The 21,789-nt window shown below is 30.4% G+C and overlaps 4 protein-coding genes across 8 annotated transcripts; 3 read left to right on the forward strand and 1 right to left on the reverse strand.

The window, feature by feature from the left end:
• The first annotated feature begins 1,101 nt into the window (after window positions 1-1,101).
• On the forward strand, window positions 1,102-3,220 carry LOC116840674 (protein-S-isoprenylcysteine O-methyltransferase). Its single transcript, XM_032807710.1, has 3 exons — window positions 1,102-1,573; window positions 1,658-2,137; window positions 2,638-3,220. Exons 1-3 carry the CDS (start codon window positions 1,376-1,378, stop codon window positions 2,818-2,820), a joined length of 861 nt encoding a protein of 286 aa, XP_032663601.1. The 5' UTR covers window positions 1,102-1,375; the 3' UTR covers window positions 2,821-3,220.
• A 451-nt stretch (window positions 3,221-3,671) lies between these two features.
• Window positions 3,672-8,221, forward strand: LOC116840717. Of its 4 annotated transcripts, none has more exons than XM_032807806.1 (7): window positions 3,672-4,276; window positions 4,499-4,749; window positions 5,339-5,410; window positions 5,868-5,933; window positions 6,394-6,459; window positions 6,862-7,115; window positions 7,327-8,221. In XM_032807806.1, exons 2-6 carry the CDS (start codon window positions 4,565-4,567, stop codon window positions 6,866-6,868), a joined length of 396 nt encoding a protein of 131 aa, XP_032663697.1. In that variant the 5' UTR covers window positions 3,672-4,276; window positions 4,499-4,564; the 3' UTR covers window positions 6,869-7,115; window positions 7,327-8,221. The 4 variants fall into 4 exon arrangements, with proteins under 4 accessions (XP_032663697.1, XP_032663695.1, XP_032663694.1 ...); XM_032807804.1 differs by having other exon boundaries at window positions 3,674-4,276; window positions 4,502-4,749; window positions 6,882-7,115; XM_032807803.1 differs by having other exon boundaries at window positions 3,675-4,276; window positions 6,882-7,115.
• A 759-nt stretch (window positions 8,222-8,980) lies between these two features.
• LOC116840711 (pre-rRNA-processing protein TSR1 homolog) lies at window positions 8,981-12,805 on the reverse strand. The gene is made up of 12 exons (XM_032807787.1): window positions 12,576-12,805; window positions 12,121-12,391; window positions 11,798-12,038; window positions 11,448-11,645; window positions 11,127-11,363; window positions 10,848-11,016; window positions 10,560-10,766; window positions 10,194-10,420; window positions 9,836-10,099; window positions 9,615-9,725; window positions 9,291-9,498; window positions 8,981-9,197 (listed from the first exon to the last, which is right to left on the reverse strand). Exons 1-12 carry the CDS (start codon window positions 12,685-12,687, stop codon window positions 9,040-9,042), a joined length of 2,403 nt encoding a protein of 800 aa, XP_032663678.1. The 5' UTR covers window positions 12,688-12,805; the 3' UTR covers window positions 8,981-9,039.
• Window positions 12,806-16,168: 3,363 nt separating this feature from the next.
• Window positions 16,169-21,300, forward strand: LOC116840657 (SID1 transmembrane family member 1-like). Of its 2 annotated transcripts, XM_032807643.1 has the most exons (10): window positions 16,169-16,347; window positions 16,501-16,724; window positions 16,814-17,118; window positions 17,311-17,461; window positions 17,526-17,609; window positions 18,253-18,564; window positions 19,094-19,634; window positions 20,081-20,349; window positions 20,431-20,640; window positions 20,712-20,999. In XM_032807643.1, exons 1-10 carry the CDS (start codon window positions 16,317-16,319, stop codon window positions 20,997-20,999), a joined length of 2,415 nt encoding a protein of 804 aa, XP_032663534.1. In that variant the 5' UTR covers window positions 16,169-16,316. The 2 variants fall into 2 exon arrangements, with proteins under 2 accessions (XP_032663534.1, XP_032663533.1); XM_032807642.1 differs by lacking the exon at window positions 16,169-16,347 and having other exon boundaries at window positions 16,355-16,724; window positions 20,712-21,300.
• Window positions 21,301-21,789: the final 489 nt, after the last annotated feature.

Raw genomic sequence — 21,789 nt, forward strand, 5'->3', positions numbered from 1 at the left:
TTGTTTAATAATATATTAAACTCAAGATTTTTTCCATAAATAAAAGTTTATAACTTTTTCGATACTGTGAATTCTGGCCAAAAAAACGACCATTCTGCGACGACAATCACAGTCGCATGTAGCGGAAAGGTTGAAAATTAGACTTATGACAGTACAAAAAATATGTAAATTGACAAAGATTAAATAAATACAGGTATAAAAAAAATATTTATAATTTAAATAGAGAATTAATCTGTCAAATTTAAACTATTACAAACACATACAAAGCGTTTTCTTTTTTGTCAAAACAAATTTGACAATATGAAATCACACCCCATATAGCACAAATCTCTAAAAGACTTCTTAAAGAATTCTAAAAGTGTTCTGGGGGTCAATTGTGTATCTTAAATCGGAGTGAAAATGACAAAAGTGAGCAAATTCCTTTATAGAAATATCATATTAAGAATCATTGATAATTACTTATTTTCAGTATTAAAAATACTGGGTAATAAATAATTATCAATGATTCTTGTATAGTATGATATGTATATCTTGATAGTATGATATTTCTATAAGGGTTTACTAGCATATTTGTAACTTTTTTGGACAATGCCTAGTGAATTTGCTCACTTTTGTAATTTTTATTCCGTTTCGAGATACACAATCGACCTCCTGAAGGACTTGGGAACTCTTTTGGAACTCTTTAAGAAGTCTTTTAGATATTTGTACTATATTGGACTGACATTGGATGCTATAAATTATTCTAAAATAAATGGAAGTCCAGTTCTTATATTTATGACAATATATGAAAAGAAAAAATCACGCGCGTATATTAAAAAAAAACATTAGTTTGTGATACACATGTGGTCAGTTCTTTTCAGCTGCACTGCTGAACTGGTGCAATAAGTTAAAGTGAGACAAATATATGTTTTCTTACTCTAACTTATTGCACCAGTTCAGCAGTGCAGCTGAAAAGAATAGACCAATGGACAGTGTTTCATTTACGAGAATATAGGCATAGTACGAACACGCACTAAACGAAGGCTTTATCGACAGTGTCAGAAAATAAACGTAGCAAACGTAGTTCCAACTTAGAAATGGACGTAGATGGCGCATCAAACAGTGACGTAAAGCGGTATCAAAATGCCGGTGCGGTCACTCACAGACTTCTCTCTGATACAGTGTGTGGTACTTCTTTCATGCTGGCTTATTCTTGTTAATATTTGCGATTGTATGATGTGATACATGTGCATTGCTGAACAAAAACTAAGAAGAAGCTATTATTTTTACTATAACAACATTGAACAAAGTAATTTATTTAAAAAAAATAGAATGATATTACGTTCCTGACGGGACGAAAATCTATAAGAAAAGTACCGAAGGACTCGTCAAGAAAATGCTTTGTCGCGATGGAATGATTAGTTTGATTTGTTTTATCGTGGCTAGTTTAGTCTCACTTCTTCCTGAAATTTTATCAAAACTAGGACTCGATATTTACGCTTCATACTTTACAAGTGTCTGGCTGTTATATGCCGTGCAATATATTGTTATAAATATATTGATATTTCTGATATTCCGTGATTTTGCATATCAAGTTAGTATATTATATATTCATCTCTCATTGTCACATATATTGTACTTACAATTTTTTATTCAAAATATTCCTTTCTTTTTCAAGGTGGCAGTCCGAGCACTGTTCCTTGGATATATATTTGGCATTGGTATTTTGGTATCAATCACTGCCCCATTATCATGGCAGACATTTGGCATTTATATGGCAGTATTAGCAACTTTTCATTATTCAGAATTTTTGGCTATAGCATGGGCAAATCCTGCTACTTTGTCAATTGATAGTTTTATCCTTAATCATAGTATAATATATGGTGTAGCTGCATCTATCAGTTGGTTAGAATTCCTTGTAGAAAGGTACTATTTCCACAATATGAAATTACCTTCAGCTATATCCTATTTTGGCCTAATATTATGTATCACTGGGGAAATACTGAGGAAACTGGCAATGTGTACTGCAAAGCACAATTTTAATCATTATGTGCAAAGTGAAAAGAGTGACAATCATGAACTTGTCACTCATGGTGTATATAGCCTATGCAGGCATCCCAGTTATGTAGGATGGTTTTATTGGTCTGTTGGAACACAGGTAAAAATTAAAAATTTCCTATAGTAAAGTGGGAAGTACGCACTTTTCCATAAAAACATAAGAAAATTCATCAATTAGAGTCCTTCATTTTCATCGTGACAATAGAAATGAGAACTTTAATTGGTTGATTTCGTTATGCATTATGTCTTCATGTAAAAGTATGTGTTTCCTGCTTAAATCTCTTAATATATTGCAGACTATATGACATTAATCATGTAAATGTTTATTTCTATGCATTTTCAAAACACTTTAAATTGTATATATATTAATTTTAAAAAAAATATAAACTTATTGTTATATTTTATTCAAAATTGAAACATGCAGTTAATGAATACATTAGTAATATTTTTAATATATTATTCATTGAAACATTCATGTCTGTTTTTCAATGCTTTAAAAGGTAAAGACATTGACTTATGTCTCTGTTCTGCAATATGTTAACCTTTATTTTTATGAAATATTTCATCAATATTTCTAAATTCTTGCAATTCTTATTGCAGTTAATACTTCAAAATCCACTATGCTTTATCGCATATGCATGGATGTCATGGAACTTCTTCCATGATCGTGTTGTGATGGAAGAAATAACTTTATTCCATTTCTTCGGCGAAGACTATGCTGAATATCAGAAAAAAGTAGGAACTGGACTTCCATTTATTTCTGGATATAAAGTTGATTTATAGCATCCAACATTAGTGTAACCCTATATTGTTAAATTTGTTCTAAAAAAGAGAAAATGCTTTGTGTATGTGTCTATAATAACTTAAATTTAACAGATTAACTTTTTATTCAAATTAGAAAAACTTTTTTATATGTATATTTATTTAATCTTTGCCAATTTACATATTTTTTGTACTGACTAGTCATAAGTCTAATCTTCTTCAACGACACGCGACTATCGCCGCCGCAGAACAAACGACACTTTTTGATCAGAGTTTGCCATAACAAAAGGGTTACAAACTTTTGTTTATGAAAAAATCTCAGGTTTAATATATTACTAAATGATTTTAACATGCATGGTTGTACAAACTAGTAATATGTAAATATTGTAAAGTTGTGTAATAAAGTTCTTTTTGTTTAATATTCTATTTATTTATTGATACTGTGAATTTTTGATACTGGCAATAAGCCTAAATTTAAATTGGAACATGCAAGTTTTCAGAAACATATTTTGGTAAAGTATTTACAATGAAACAGCTGAAATATACAGCTTGTTGGCCAAATTACATTTATTCTAACATTTTTTTATTATTATGTAACAATAGACTATATTTTTATGTTATCGTAAATATTTTCAGTATAATTTTATACATTGAGAAAAAAAGCAGTTGGATTGACAAAATCGACGATCACCGGCCATCAAAGAAATATTGCACCAGTGCAGCTACAAAGAACAGGCGTAAAGAAATATTGAATCTATTCAACAAAATACAATGTTAATGCAACAATAAGTTGCATTGAAATCACTATATCAATTCAACTTATTGTTGCATTAACATTGTATTTTGTTAAATAGATCCAATATTTCTTTATGCCTGTTCTTTGTAGCTGCACTGGTGCGATACATTGAAGTAAGACAAATATAAGTTTTCTCACTCTAACTTTTTTTGTACTAGTTCAGCAGTGCAGCTACAGAGAACAGGCCTTTCGATGGCCAGTAACCGCCGACTTTGTCAATCCACCACTTTTTCTTTCATTGTATGTATTGCTCAATTTCGACGGTTTTCTCACGATATTTTGTCACAAAAGGATGAACGAAACTTACGACACTCCCGGCGACGATAATTCGAGCGTGGGACACATCTTCTGCAGTTGAAATCATAAATACGAAACCTCTCTTCAAATCCGTGTTAACACGTCGCGACCAGCTTTATTGAAGTGAACTTCACCGCGATTGAGTTTCTCGAAATTTCATAACTGCGAGATAACGATATATTCACGAGGTATCGATATCTTCACGAAGTATCGCTATGTTCACGAACTATCGATATGCTCATTTGTATTTACGATTAAAATTAAAGTAAATTGAATATAAATACGATTGTTGACTTTCACAGACAAGAGTCTGATATTAGTAAACTCGCTAGAGTGACTGGAAAAAAATAGGAATTTAGACGTAACAAGAACACGTAGACAAAGGTATGTGCAGACGTTTTTTATTACACTTTGTAAACAAGTAATTAGTATTTTTATAATAATAATAGAAATGATAAAAACAATTCACTTTTTAAATAACTAATCTCTTTTATCTCTTTTATAATAATGATAAACAATAGAAATATTAAAATAAAAGACACGATAATGAATCTTGCAATAATGCGACACATCATTATTAATAAATAATATAAATAATTTTTACAGTAGAAGATCCAATAAAAATATAAATTTTTTACACCTTATAAGAATTTACCAGTATATATAAAAGATATGGAAATTCTATTGTCTGAATACATGGACATTTTAAGAAGATTAACGTACTCGTTATTATTTCTTATAATATTCTACAGTATCTCTAAAATAGTCTCTAATCAAGTTAATGAAGAATTAATTCTTATATTACTAATATTAAAAGCATTGTTCCTGATAATACATATTATAATCCTGCCAAATTTGTAAGTTTATCTCCTTCAATATTTATATTTGTGTATATGTTAAAACATAATTAATATGAAAATTTTTATAAAATCTTAGGTCTTCTATAATTTTATTAATTTATATACAAAGTGTTTCAATTTTTTTTAATGTTTGAGCGCTCAGGTACAGAAACTCGTTAAACTGTGTGTTTGTGTGAATAAAAAAATCCTTTATCATTTTATAAACAATCATAGTAATTATTCAGATATTAACAAAAAAAATTGACGAATAAATACGTGTAATACGATAAAACGATCAATTTTCTTTTTTTCATTAATCTCAATAATTTCTGCAATGTAAAAAATGATAAAAATTTTTTCTATTCAGTTTAACAAGTTCTACCTGTGAGCGCTTCGAGACTTAAATCTACAATACATTTTATATATAGAAGATATTTTAATCAACGCACTTCTCAATCTCTTCTCTCAGTACTTTTATATGCAGAGTGTGACCTGAGGGAAATTGGTTTATATTAAAAGATTATATTCTATTCTATTTAAAAATTTATATATATATATATACACTATTAATTATAAATTATTTCTCTTTCTCTCTTCTCAATACTAGTATCAATTTTGGTAATAAGGCACCTAATGAGGAACCTAACTTCTTTGAGAATTCCTTTGATACAAAAAACAGGTAAAACGAGCGTGAAAACTAATACTTTTCTATATAGACAGGTTAATCTCATTTATCAAGTAAAAATTTTACTTATCAATAAATAAATATATAAATTATTAATGTTTTTTAATAACAGCTGTGTCCACCCTGATAAGGGTTTCATTGAACCAGGACACAATGAGCAAAATGTATATAGATTCTTGATAAATTAGAGAACTATTAAATATGTTAGTAAAATCTTCTTAAATCTACAATACATTTTATATGTAGAAGATATTTTAATCAATGCACTTCTCAATCTCTTCTCTCAGCACTTTTATGTGCAGAGTGTGACCTGAGGGAAATTGGTTTATATTAAAAGATTATATTCTATTCTATTTAAAAATTTATATATATATATATATATATATATATATATATATATATATATACTATTAATTATAAATTATTTCTGTTTCTCTTTTCTCAATACTAGTACCAATTCTGGTAATGAAACATCTAATGAGGAATCTAACGAGAATTTCTTTGATGCAGTAAACAGGTAAAACGAGTGCGAAAATCAACTAATATCTTTCCATATAGAAAGGTTAATCTCATTTATCAAGTAAAAATTTTACTTGTCAATAAATAAATATATAAATTATTAATGTTTTTTAATAACAGCTGTGTCCACCCTGATAATGGTTTCATTGAACCAGGACACAATGAGCAAAATGTATATAGATTCTTGATAAATTAGAGAACTTAAATATGTTAGTAAAATCTTCTTAAATCTGCAATACATTTCATATGTAGAAGATTTTTTAATCAATGCACTTCTCAATCTCTTCTCTCAGTACTTTTATGTGCAGAGTGTGACCTGAGGGGAATCGGTTTATATTAAAAGATTATATTATATTCTATTTAAAAATTTATATATATATATATATATATATATATATATATATATATATACTACTACTAATTATAAATTATTTCTGTTTCTCTTTTCTCAATACTAGTACCGATTCTGGTAATGAGGCATCTAATGAGGAACCTAACGAGAACTTCTTTGGTGCAGTACACAGGTAAAACGAGCGTGAAAACCAACTAATACCTTTCCATATAGAAAGATTAATCTCATTTATCAAGTAAAAATTTTACTTATCAATAAATAAATATATAAATTATGAATGTTTTTTAATAACAGCTGTGTCCTCCCTGATAAGAGTTTCTTTGAACCAGGACACAATGAGCAAAATGTATATAGATTCTTGATAAATTAGAGAACTATTAAATATGTTAGTAAAATCTTCTTTATCAATTCAACAATTTTAAATAATTTGTTTGCAGAACATTCAACTTTCTATATTTAAGTTTCACAATTAATATAATTACATATAATTAAATTTATTACATAAAATATGGTTAATATTATTACATAATTTATTACACATGAATTTCTATTAATTCACGTAAATTATTAGTAGTTATTAATTGTTAAATATAGAATGGAAAACATAGAAAATGAAAATCATTTTCGGGTTCAAGAACTATAACTGCAAATTATAAGAAGTTCTAAAATAACATTTCGGATATACTACCAAATGTACGAGGTAAATAAAACAGATAGAGCACAAGACGTCCTAGAATTATTCTATGTCCAAGTTGTCCATGAGAATGCCCTAGAACGTCTTGAGTATATCCAGAATAATCTCAAAACGTATTGTGCTATTTGGAAAAAGTAAGAAAAAACGTCAAGTACATATAGACGCGAAAAAGATGAGATGATAAAAATATTCAATTAAAGTATATTTGATAATTATATCAAATATGACTTAATTGAAACATTTTTGTCTGTTAAATGATATTTATTATTAATAATTAGTGCAAATTATGAACTACAAAATTTATTAATATATGAATTATTATTAATTATTAACTTTTTTCTGCAGATATGGTAGTGTGGTATGTTATTTACACAATTAGTTGACGATATCATTATGTGATTATAAGATGGAGCAAATTTTAATACAATAAAAGTATTAAAACGTATTAAATAAGCTTAATATTCAATTTCAAGTTTGATGCATATCAGAGCATATCGAAAAATATAAATATTTAGTAAGAAATTTGTTATTAGAGGATATCTTAACAAACAATTTTAAAGTTATATATTATCATATTCGAATTTTTTATAATAATTAGACTATATAACGAAAAAAATTTTATAAATATTAATTGAAAATTAATTGTATATTAAATTTGGAAACATTTGCTGTGTTAATAAATTAATTCTTTACAGTCCGAATTGTTTTCGATTTTTCTTGTCAGCTGATTTGTACCCAGTGAACACAACGTTACATATAACATACAAATTAGTTGTAATTTCCTACTCAACAATGTAACTGTTATATAACACGTATGTTATATAACAGTTACTACATTGTTGAATAGAAAATTATAACTAACATATATGTTACATGTAACATTGTGTTCACTGGGTAGAAATTTATTAAATATTTAAAATTTAACTTAAATTTGTAGATACAGAGTAATATATTTATACTGACTATATTATTATGATTAAAAAAATTGATTTATATAAAATCTACTAAAACAAAGTGTAATGTCGAAATAAACTTAACATAGGACTGTAAAGGATTAAAGAACAAAAATTAACGTTTCCGAAAGATTAATTTTTCTTATTTTCTTATACTTCTATATATAAAAATATTGAAATTTTTGGCATTCACGTAATGTTATACAATTTATATTAATTGTGTTACATTTTACCATTATATGTTAGTATAAACACATGACTATATATGTATATATATGTTCAATACATATGTATAACATTAACGGATAAATTAAAAAAAAGTGTAGAAAAATAAATATATATAAATTATTTATATTATAGTATATGATTTTATATATATATATATATATATATATAAATATATATGTATGTATACATGTGTGTGTGTATATATGTGTATATATATATATATATATATACATATATATATATATATATATTATATAATTATATTATATATAGTGATATATATACATATATATACACAATACATTAAAATGTATATATTGTGAATGCCACTGTTTTAAATGTAACCCAGATAGCCAAGTGTGATTGAGCACAATGGAATTTCAAGAACAAAACGGTTAATAGCAAACTCACATACAGTTGGCTATCTGGGTAATAAATACTTTATTATGTATGTGTACAAATTGTAACTCAAATTAATAATTATTAAAATATTAAATACACAATTGTGTAAACAAGAATGTAAAAATGAATGAAATTAATAAAGAACGACAATTATATTTTATGCTACTAAACCGCCAGTTATTAAAAACATTATAAAATTAATTATCAATTAGCAATGTTACAAATAATATACAGATATAGCGCATCTATCATCAATCAATCGGTCAATTCAATCGATTGAAAATTATTTTTTACACAAATACACCAATATATTTGGTCTGCAATTCCCTTTTTTTAAGTGTACAATACATATCAATATTTTATTAGAATATTCGCGTAGCGGATAATATAGGTGATAATGCAATACACGTTTTGCAAACACTATTTACTTCTACTATTTATTTATTTTTATTTTATATTTTAACTGTAATAACAATTATTCTACTTGCATAATTTCCGACTGATACGATGGTCGTGTAAACAATAATGGTTCGTAAGTCCATTTTGGAAATATTCGTTTGTATAAATTCATTAAAATTGTATCTTGCGATTTTAATTGTCCACTGAACACACACTTCATGTGTCCATGTGTACCTGTAAGAAATCGTAAAAATATTAAACATCGCTGAAGACAAAGTACAAATCACATATGTACAAAAAGTAGTGGTTTAGAAATATGCGATTTACCAAGAGGTTCTTTTATATGACCCCTGCGTCCATATTTTGTCCTCAATTCGACAGGTTTAAACCACTCGATATCCTCGCGATAAAAGAACATGAAACGTACAACTGCCGATCTTTTGTTCACTTTATACGGATGACCGCTTAAAACGGCTCGTTTCACAACAATTCTGTCGGGATTACAAGACAGTACACTTCCGGTTGCAAGTAATTCCTTATAGAAAAAAAGAACATTATATTAATATCGTTCGAACCTAACACAAGAATCTCACATTAGTCTTGTACAATAACTTTAGTATGATACTAATAATATCAGTGAAAACAACGTACGAGCTTGCCGTTTTTATTTTCAATGTAGCAAAGAGTTGGGCATGGTGGAAATGTAATTGGTGCGTACATACTCGCCACAATGGTACTTTCGGGATGGAAGTACCTCTCGTACTAAAACATATTTATTACGGTAAAATCTTTAAACGCTATATATATATATTCTCGACCTAGTATATAAAATATATTTTGTAATAGCAAACAAAATAATTCTATTAATTTACCTTGTGTTTAGTACCGTTCGTATGTTGGCTAAATATTGGGCACGCCACAAATCTCCTAAATCCGCATTGAAAAACCAATCTATCCTTCGACTTAACCGTCTGTACATAATTATTTGAATGCTTCAACACTATATTCAGAAGGGACATTTTGTTTTCATACGGAAGTAAACCAAATATCACTAATGGTTGATTTTCCACCGTAGTAAATGCCTTAAAAATTTCACTGCTAACGCGAAGAATATCCATTGTTATGTAACAGCCCGGCTGAAATCATAAGTCGAAAATTATATGATTTTAAAAGAAAAGATTTTATCTGTTAATATAAAATGTAATGAAAGAATTTTTATAATATACGTACCTGAGCACCTTCATTAATATTATCGCGTTCTTTGTATACACGTTTCCGCGTGCGATCGAAATTTTCAAATTGAAATATTCGAGCATAATCGGCGGGAAGATTTTCTTTCGGATCCCACGGACTAGTACGAAACGATTCAAGTCCGCGATATTTCTGAAATCTCGTTTTAGCTAATATATCTTGAGGTGTATCCATTTCATCAGGAAACTGGGCATCCAATTTTGCTTCTAGATGTTATTATAAGGTTATTAAAATAATAATATGAAGTATTATAAAAACATGGGAAAGTTATATACAAATAAATAAATATATATATATATATATATATATATATATATATATATATATATATATATATGTGCTAACCTTTCAATTTCTCTATAGCTTGTTTCTCTTCCAGCATATCAATATCTTTATCGTAACGTTCTTCATCCATCGGTGCTTCCGATATCGTAATAGTTTCATATTCTTCATTGTCTTCTATATTTTTATCATTATCTGTATCTACAGACTTTGCTTCTTCTGCAGACATATAGTCTTCGGACTCATTGTCAGAATCAGCGCTAAAAGTCTCTGAAAAGAAAAAAAAGAATTTTGAGAAAAAGGATGAGAATTTTCAATGGAAAAGAAAGGAAGAGGAAATACATGTAATACCTGCATCTTCATCCGGTATCCAGGCAGCTTGGTATTCAGAAGTACCTTTTGGTACAATTTTTACAATTTTTTTCTTTATTTTAGCTGCTGCTTCAGCCAACTCTTCCTCCGTAGGCCACGTTTGTTCAGCATCCATTGGATCAGGAATATTTTCACTTTCAAGAGATTCCTAAAAATTGTATGCATTCCAGGTATATGCAACATTCACAAGTATTATCGCTGTTCTTGATAAACCGTATATAAATGAATTATCAAGATCATAAAAAAATATATAAAAACCTGTTTATTAGGGTCTGCATATTGTACACCTTGCATACATGTCTCTATAGGCATATCCATCTTGGACATTTTAGGGTAGTTTTTATGTTCGAAAAATTCAATTGGATGTGGATATTTATGATACTTAATACAGTTCATCTGAAAGTCTCCAAAGCCTGGTATATGAACCAAACTATTCACCGAAAGTCGTGAACCCCGTACATGTCCAGTCACTGAGAGAGTCCCAAAATCAGAATCCTTATTAAATAAGAATTATTATTAAGTGGCATGTTACACACTATTATATAAAAGTATTATTTAAAATATAATAATTCAACATACTCCATCACACTTAAAAGACAATTTTTCAGCCAGAAGGTGTGGCCTTTTATTTCTATAAAATATACTTCTTTCTTTCTGTGATCCAGCACGACGTAATATATTTATACAATCAGCTGCAGTATCAAGTTCAAACACTTTTTCTTCAGGAATCCATTTTGAGACCATACTTTGCAGAAATTGTTTATATTCTTGACGTTTCTATTATACCATTTGAAACACAGATTTAATAAGAACAAGCAACTGATTTTTATAAAGTAGATCACATATTCCATATAATTTATAAATTAATAGATATAGAATAAACTGAATAATTCAGTATTCTCTTATGATTCAAACAAACTACTACTCACTTTAATATGAAGTTTTTTTATATTATGCACTGCAAAAATAGTAGCAGGTAAACCTTGCGCAAGACAAGATATAATAATTTCTTTGCCCCAATCGTCTATAGCTTCTCTCTTTGTATCATTTGTCTCACTTGTAACAGAGGTTACAAAAAGTATTGTGTTAGCTACTTTGGCTGCATCCAAAGTAGCAAGAACATTACCCATTGGTGGTACAATGATGGAAAATCGCTGTTTGAACTTTGTACTATATATGTAATTGAAAGATTAGTAAATATTTAGTTTCTAATTTAGTTTTCTAATAATATAAATAAATTTTTGCAATGTACCATATATGCATTATTCCACATGAATTAATAACAATATTATCAATTTCTTCCATGCTTTTTATGGTGGATATTATATCATTAACATCTGTGTTACTATGTAATGATATGATAGAGATAAGATGAGGTAAACTAGATCCACTAAGTTTTCTTTTTTGTATTAATATTTCCTCACGTTTCTTCTTCCTAATTTGCGACAACTGGTGTCTACGTGCATCCTTTCCTAGATTCTTCTTCAAATGTTTTGATAACATCTTGACAACATTTTGTTTACCTGCAATAATAAAATTGTGCAGAATCACATACAAGATAGAAATATGTTTTAAAATATTGATTTATTTATAGTGTTCTTGTGAAGAAAATCTTATGTTATTAATTAAATAAACCGAAAACGATAATTATCATTTTATACTATAAAATTTGCTGTAATTTAATGTTTAACAAAAAAATCAATTTACCTTTTTGTTCATTATTAATAGCACTTTTGCTACGATGCCTTCCAGTCTTGTGCTGCTTATTAGTTTGTTTAAGCGCACCTGGACGATGTGTTTCTTGTTTTGTTGCGCCCATTATGTGATAAATTTATAACATAGCTATCCAGAACAAATGTTATTAATGATATGAATAAAAACGCATATGCAAACCACGTGCACTTTACAGTGCTGAAATATACTAAAGTAAAGATGGGCAATGTTCCCAAAGTGGATTTAATTGATATGTTTTACTTCTACTTCTTCAGAGGGCGTGTTTTAAAAAAGTGGCCTAGAGATCCTCAAATAGAGACTGGCCATTAGCCCGAAAAATGGCGGCGATAAATATGTGCGAGCTAGTGAGTGAATACGTAATATATTAAATGTGTGCGTGTGTATCAATCTAATAGCATGTTCGACTGGCTCTGGGTTAACCCATTCTGGGTTATTCAGTCTACGTTTATTGGTCGAACAGATACTTATAAGCTTTATGATTAGCTAGTAGAGACTTATGACGTCATTAATCGCTCTCGGAGCGATTAACCCAGGGCCAGTCGAACACGCTATAAGGTTCGATTCTTGACATATACGAATGAGATACGCATGCGAAAATGTATAGTTCAAGTTACGTATACTGTAGATTTTCGCATGCGTATCTCATTCGCACACCGTCAAAAAGCGGGCACCTGCAACATCAATTGTATAACATGTAAATAACATAATATTTTATCATTTTAATCACGAAATTTAACATCACATAATGTAAAATGAACAATTAACAACTATTACACTTGCACACATTTATGTACCTTTAAATAAAATTTATAACAACAATACAAGTAATCTCTATTTGTTAAAATTATCTAGTACATATATATATATATATATTTTTTTTTTTTTTTTTTAACTAATTATTTATTATATTACCTGAATAATGATATCGCAGGACTAGTTTTTTATTTCTTTTGACATTATATAACGTGTGATTATTATTGACTATATGTAATATTTTCAAGAACTTACATTGGATGCTTTCCAATTGCTTAACACATCTTGACACACACGTACACAAAACCAGTTTATTGGTCACATATTATCTAAAATATCTTGTAAGATAATATGCAACCACTAACTGATTTTGTATAACATAGTGTACGTAACTGGAAAGCACCCATTATACATTTTAAAGAATATACAATTTTATTTATAGAATATACATTTTTATATGTATACATTTTTATTTAATGATTATCATCATTATTTGAATGATAAACTATACATTCGCAGAGTGCGACAATATCTCAATTCATATTTTATGTCTATTCGCGCTTGGTGAGCACAGCTTCGGATTGGTGTCGCCATTGGTATCGCCATTTTTCGGGCCATTATTCCGTGTGCCAATTACGCAGAGACCCACCAATGGCCAGTCTTTGCTTGAGGGTCTTTATGGCCCGATCTACAATAGATGGAGTAAGGAGTAGGAGTAGGAATAAGAAATAAGCAAATTGACCAATTCCATTCTCAAGTTTCAAAAATAATCGATTGTGATTGGTCTGTTTACGATATATTGTAGATCGGGCCTTACTGCTTATTTCTTAATGGTTCCTGCACACAGGATGCAGTAATGTTTGCCGCGCGGCGGAAGTCCGTGCGACAGCCAATCAATATATTGTTTTTCCGTAAGAGCTAGAAGATTATTACGGAAAGCAGCATATTGATTGGCTGTCACGCGAACTTCCATCGCACGGCAAATGTTACTGCGTTCTGTGTGCAAGAGCCATAAGCCAGCGGCACACGATGCTTGTTTTCATGCTGGATTGCTTGCTGGATGGAAATACTTTGTTCTGATTAGTGCATTTCTGAAGACGGACCAATCAGAATAGAGTATTTCCATCTAGCAAGCAATCCAGCACGAAAACAAGCATCGTGTACCGCTGGCTTTACTTCTACTCCTATTCCTTACTTCATCTATTGTAGATCGGGTCTATCCCTCATGACACATAAACGCGAATGAAATGATAAAGGGTGCTTTCCAGTAGCGTACACTGTGTTACACAAAACCAGTTTATTGGTTGCATATTCTTACAAGATATTTTAGATAATATGTGACCAATAAACTAGTTTTGTGTACGTGTGTGTCAAGATGTGTTAAGTAATTGGAAAGCAACCATAAACATACAAATATTTTAAGGGAATCTAACTCGAATGGCCAGACTACAGACTTCTATATACTACTAGAGTGCTAACTTCGACTCAGGGCAGCGATCACGTAACTTCGAGCGGAACTTTTCACTTTTTACTTTTCGCTCTATCGATTTCACGTGAACTTTTTCATTGTTCACGCAATCAAATAACTCTATGCGTGAAAAACACAAATCACTAAACATGGTTCCTATATGATTTCAATATCGGCCAAATTAGCTGTATCCATCGGCTGTAGAACATATAATCTTAAAAACATCGTTATAATCTTAGTACTGTTATGTTTCCTGTATCTCATCACAGCAGTAGCATAATATATTCCGTATTCATCATGTCACTAGATTTTCACTTTTTCGTCAGCACATTTCATGGCTAACAAGTTTACGTGAAAAGTTTCACGTTTCTACGCTTCGCCGAGTTTAGTGATCACGAGTTCACGTGAAACTTCACTTTTCACGTTTCCGTTCTAGGGGAAAAGTTACATGATCGCTGCCCAGTATATGGCCCCGAATTGTATGTACAGAAATCTTGCGCATGCGCCTTTTTGGTGTTCCAGAAGAAGAGGGGATATAAGTATAATAGGCGCGTTCAGCAGACACAACAGTTGTACAACTGTTGAGTGATTTGTAAACGTAATTGGTTTAAATATAGGGAACTAACAGAATAAACCAATAAACATCGAGTGCTCACTGAGCGCTTTTATCTGCTGAACGCACCCAATATGACCGATGCCGCCTTCTTAAATATTTATGTACATGTAGAGTGAAAAACGTCAGAATGAAATACGTTACAGTAAAAAATTTGTAAAAATAAGTGATTGATCAATTGTATACTTATATCAGAGTACAATAATGTCTAAAATGAGATGCTACATTGGATGCTTTCCAGTTGCATACACTGTTACACAAAACCAGTTTGGTTATAAAACCAGTTATTGGTTGCATATTATCTTACAAGATATTTTAGATAATATGTGACCAATAAACTGGTTTTGTGTACGTGTGTGTCAAAATGTATTAAGCAATTGAAAAGCACCCATTGTGAATGTCGGAACACCAAGGCTATGTTCAGAAATCCTACTTGATGGGTAAAGTTACTTTAATAAACCAATCATAATAAAGAAATCTTAGTTCCTTTTGCTCTTATTGCCTTTTGCTCTTATTTCTGTACATACTTTTCGGAGTGGGACCCGATTGATTACGATACGATTGGACACAGATTGTGATGATTGGTTCGACCTAGTAATTCACTAGGTAATTCTTTTCATCTGTTGGTTGTGTCCAATCGTACCGTGGTCAATCGGGACGCTCCCTACTTTTCGAGGCCATATACTGAGTCGAAGTTAGCAGTCTAATAGTATATAGAAGTCTGTGGCCAGACTCTGTATTTTAGGGACTTTATCGGAACGCAGCCTATGCCGATAGTGGTCACTGCAATGTTTACAAACTACTGTGTAAATAATTAAATTATATAATAGGACAAACCATCTATTTAGTTAGAAAAAATGGAAGATCGTTTGTTTATATTATGATGAGAAAAACGGAAAAAACAGCCAATGGTAATATCATTGTGCTGTTTACTTCTAACAATGTATTGTGTAACATCTTTCAATATCGATTTTTAGATTATTAAATGATCTCATTCGAGATAATTATCGTTGAACAAACTTTAGATTTCTTCAGTCGCATTTTCTCCCTGAATCTGTTTTCAGTAAGATCAACTATGGCAATACGGGATGCTTTAAGGTTAATGATCATATTACTACTCCTTGATGCTGTGCTAGCTATGACGCCGCCTTCGTTGTCGCCACCACCTTCGACGTCGCCACCACCTTCACCGTTTTCTCCAATAGTCATTCCATCAGCCACATATGGACAAAGTTATCAACGAATCATAAATACTACTGTTGAATATGTATTTTTATATGCTCGTAATGTAATTATTAATGTGATATTTCTCTTAATATTTTCCCTGTGTTTATTATTTTGAAAAAGTTAACAACATATATCTGTATTTGTACATAGGCATCATTGGAAACTGCAAGGATAAAGGTAGAAAGTAATGCTACCCATAGTTTTCCTTTAATAATAGCAGTGCGTCAAACAACTGGAATTCTATCTTGGCAAATACCATTGCTAGTTGATAGCACAGATTTAAACTCTGTGACATACAATAAAACTAGTAGAATTCTCTGTTCAACAAAATATTATCGATATGCAGTAAGAGATGAGAAGGAATTTATCATTGTCAGTATTTCTACAGCTAGTCGAGCAAATGTCTTTTTCAATCTTAGTGTGACGGAAATAGTGACAGAAGATTTTTACTTAAGGTAAATATACTATATTATTTTTTAAAGAACATACTTCATACAGCATAAATGGTCTAAAAAATATTTAGAGACATATGAAAGATATTCTATGTTTTAGATGTCTTTAAAATATCTCTGAAACATTTTAGATATTTGTGCTCTTTGGAATAGGAATTGCCATTTTTGTTAAATTTCTGTGTACAATCTTTACAGTCCAGGAATTGAAAAAGTGGTAGAAATCTCTCCATCTGAGCCTCTGTATTATGGTTACATCTTTCCAAAAGAAATGGAAAATACATCTGTTATTGTTCGTGTAGAATCAGACAATGACATTTGCATGACTGTGTCTATTCAGAATACATCAGTGAGTCTTGATGATGATTTATAATTGTCAACTAATAGAAATAAACTATATCTGTTTTTTTCAGTGTCCTGTATTTGACTTGGAACGAAATGTTGAATTTTCTGGTTATTGGCAGACTATAAGTAGGAGAGGTGGTATTACAATACCGGTGAGTACCACTATATCCCAGATAGCACAGGAATATTCTATGAATGTTCGATGGATATTCTTTATGAATATTTATATATTCTATGAATGTACTAAAAATACTTATATATTCATAGTACGTTCATAGTATATTTAAATAACACAATTATAAATATTCTATGAATATGCATAAAATATTTACAAAATGTAAATAATAGATATGTAAATAATAGATCAATCATTGATTTTGCTTTCACACTATTATAAAGTAATAATTTAAATATTTTATATTTCATAGATACATATCATTACTAAGCTATAATATTAAGCTATAATAAGTACACTTTATTATATTTGGAACATTATGAAAACTTTACAGGTACATGAAAGCATTGCAAATGCAAAGTAAACATTACAGAAAAACATGTACTAAGAACATGTTTTTTCTGTTATAAATATATTAATTTCGGTCTGTAATATTGTAAGTATATTCACATATAGAATATCTCATTCGAATATTCTGGAATTAAAGCATTCGCCTTTTATAATAATATTCGTAGAATATTTTGTGCTATTTGGGATATTGCACATAGAAATTTTTTATTGGCATGTTTTATGTATATGACATGTAATAATCGATGTCTTTATATATTATTATATTTCAGAGAGAAACTTATCCGCGAGGTTTTTTTGTCATACTAGTCGTTAAAGGTGATGATGTCGACTGCAATGACACGTCTATTAGCAGTCCCCTCCGTACCAAGAATGTTACATTAATTATAAATCCTACTATTACTAAACGTGATTATATCATTGCGACAGGATCCGTAATGACTATCATCGTGCTATTTTGTGTTTTATATATAACAACTGTAGTAATATTTAACATCAAAAAGAACAGAAAGCTTGAAAGGCTAGAGACGATAAATGATCAAAGTGAAGGAACCAATGAGCAAGCAGCGAGTCCTTCAACAGAGGTAATGGCAAATGCTATTGAAACTAAAGCTGCATTCCGTTATTCGCTACCAGTACTGAAAATCTGTAGTTCATTCCACTATATTGTACTGAAAATCATACTGTATTATTAGTATACAATTCATAAACTATAGATTTCGAGTACAGATAATGAATATAGGAATTCAACAAAAAATGTAGGCTTTAGATATATCTGACCATTCTCTAGATCAAAAGTTACTACAAATTTTCTTTCAGCCGCATCCACCTCTAGATAGTTATGCATCGTAACTGTTGATTATTCGAGAACGCGGCAGTAAAGTAAACCAAGCATCTGTGACATTTTGATAGCTTGACGTTTCGTTTACGTCAGTAAGGAAGCCTATCTGCTCTCATAGTAATTAGCAGTCACGACGTATGACTATCTAAAAACGGAGACGGCTGAAAGAAAATTTGTAATAATCCTCAATCTAGAAAATGGTCAGACATTTTTTAAATTGAATATAATTGTTAATAGTTTGTTTACAAATATATTTAATCATGTTTTATCAGAAACAATGGGACTCCGTAGAAGACGATTCATCGCTGGACGAGGATGATATTGATATAATGGAAGATGCACTCTCTGACAAGGATGTAATACGCACGAAACTGGTCCTCTCGGTTTGCGATCTCGCTCGTAAAGAGCCGAAGATACTGCGACACAAATCCCGTCTGTACTTTTACTACCTGGTAACTGTTGCGGTATTTTATACTCTGCCGGTCGTTCAATTAGCAGTAACATATCAGCGCGTGCTTCACACGACCGGAAATCAGGACATGTGCTATTACAACTTCTTGTGCGCCCATCCGTTGGGTATGCTATCCGACTTCAATCACATATTCTCGAACTTCGCGTATGTCCTGCTGGGTTTGCTGTTCATCTTTCTAACTTACTCGCGAGAGCACAACGAGTCGAATAAAGAGGAAGCCAAATGTTACGGCATACCGCAACACTACGGGCTTTTTTACGCAATGGGTACTGCATTGATAATGGAAGGCATATTATCTGCGAGTTATCATGTGTGCCCAAATCGCAGTAATTTCCAATTCGGTGAGTGGCAATAGTCATATCAATGACTAAAAAGTGATATCTCGTGTATCTGCTATTTTCTGCGAAACCCAGAATTTTTCTCTCGACTTATTAAAGACGTTTTATTTCTATTTAAAAATCTTAAAAACTAAATACAGAAAAAATTCGGTCGTTCAGAGCAAAGTAAATTTTCAAAATTTAATTTTTTGTTTCTGCTGAAAACTTTCGATTTCGCATATACGAAGTATCACTTCTTACCTATCGAGATGTCATCATTCGTATACTTCTCGTAAGTACAGTGTATTGCAAAACGGTTTAGTGAAGTTAGGAGCTCAGCAAACTGTCACAATTGAGAGTCAGAGAGTCCGTTTTGCAACCCTATAGCAGCACCCTATTGCAACCCTATTGCAGCACTATATACGTTTCCGCCGCTCACTGTCATCAATATTCACTGTGATCTATTCCAGATACCAGTTTTATGTACGTGATCGCTGTGCTATGTATGATCAAAATCTATCAAACTCGTCATCCTGATATAAATGCTAGAGCACCCGTAACATTCGGAATTTTGGCTCTTATAATATTCGTAGGACTAATTGGAGTCTTGAACGGCTCCACCTGCTTTTGGGTGATATTTACCATACTACATTTACTGATATGTTTCGTTTTAACAGTACAAATATATTACATGGGGCGATGTAAATTCAACAAAGGCACTTTTAATAGAATTATACAGGTACATATTTCTTTCTTTTTTCTTCCGTTTTTCTAATAACATCGCAAGATATTTATAGTCTTTGATTCAATCATTTTGCAGACATTCAAACATGACGCACGCTGTGGTATATGGCATTTATTGCGACCACTATATCCTAGCAGATTTATAATGCTTGTACTAGCGAATATGTGCAACGTCGGTCTGGCTGTGTTGGGAAATATGTATCAAGAAAACAATTTTGCTATCTTTCTACTAATTATATTAATGTCCAATTTAATTCTATACACTCTGTTTTACATCGTAATGAAGGTATGTATGTATGCATATTATTCCTAGTTTCTTTTTAACGCTAATTAATATAAAAATTGTACTCTATCCAGCTGTGTCACAGAGAACGGATTCTTCTAACACCTGCGATCTACATCATCTTATCCATGCTGTTTTGGGGAGCAGCTTTGTACTTCTTCGTAAATAAAACGATATCCTGGGCCCTCACACCAGCCCAGTCCCGCATTCATAACAAACCTTGCAAGTTACTTAATTTTTTCGATTCTCACGACATATGGCATTTTCTTTCGGCATTAGCAATGTTCTTCTCCTTTATGGTATTGCTTACTCTAGATGATGATTTAATAGATGTACATCGTAGTCAAATACCAGTTTTCTGAAGATATTTCCTCGGCTAGGAATTATCAACAAATATTGTTATACATAATTTTTTAGTATTTTATAAGATTATTCAAATATATACAATCTATGATATAGGATGTTAATATTATCAAAAATTATATAAATTAGAAAAGAATTAACGACACTTTTGTGATAAAAATAAGTCACAGATATTTTTTGTGTAAAAGACTCTTGTAAACTCGTATGTATTATAGACTGATACGAAGACAAGTAAGCACATAAATGCATACGAGATTTTATAAGTTTTCCATTAAAATCAATAGGCCGTCTTGACTTAAATGTGCTTTAGAGATAACGGATACATTTCTTTCGAAAAAAACAGGAACAAAAGTTAAAATTAATATGATATATGTACAACGTTTTTGTTGCGTGCATAAAAAATAATGTAATTTAAGCGTGGCAAATGCGCGAGCGTATATTGTATATATAACATTTCTCTTTATTTTTACATCTCTTTCTTCAAAAAATAAATATATATTTGCGCATGCACACACACATACACATACACATATATATATATTATATATTATATATATATATATATATATATATATATATATATATGCACATACACATATACATATATACATATATATATATATATATATATATGCTATGCGCGTGCGTGTATATATGTATATGCAGATGTACATTCATGTGTACGTATTTTATTATATATAAAATGTTGCATATATATCTTAGTGATGCATGTTCTTTCAGAGAAGCTAAATTAGTAGAAATGACGTCTTATTGTCAAAGTACTTAATA

The sequence above is a fragment of the Odontomachus brunneus genome, unplaced genomic scaffold (assembly GCF_010583005.1).
Source record: "Odontomachus brunneus isolate Ranch 3 - 2012 unplaced genomic scaffold, Obru_v1 Obru_scaffold_011, whole genome shotgun sequence".
Lineage (NCBI taxonomy): Eukaryota > Metazoa > Arthropoda > Insecta > Hymenoptera > Formicidae > Odontomachus > Odontomachus brunneus.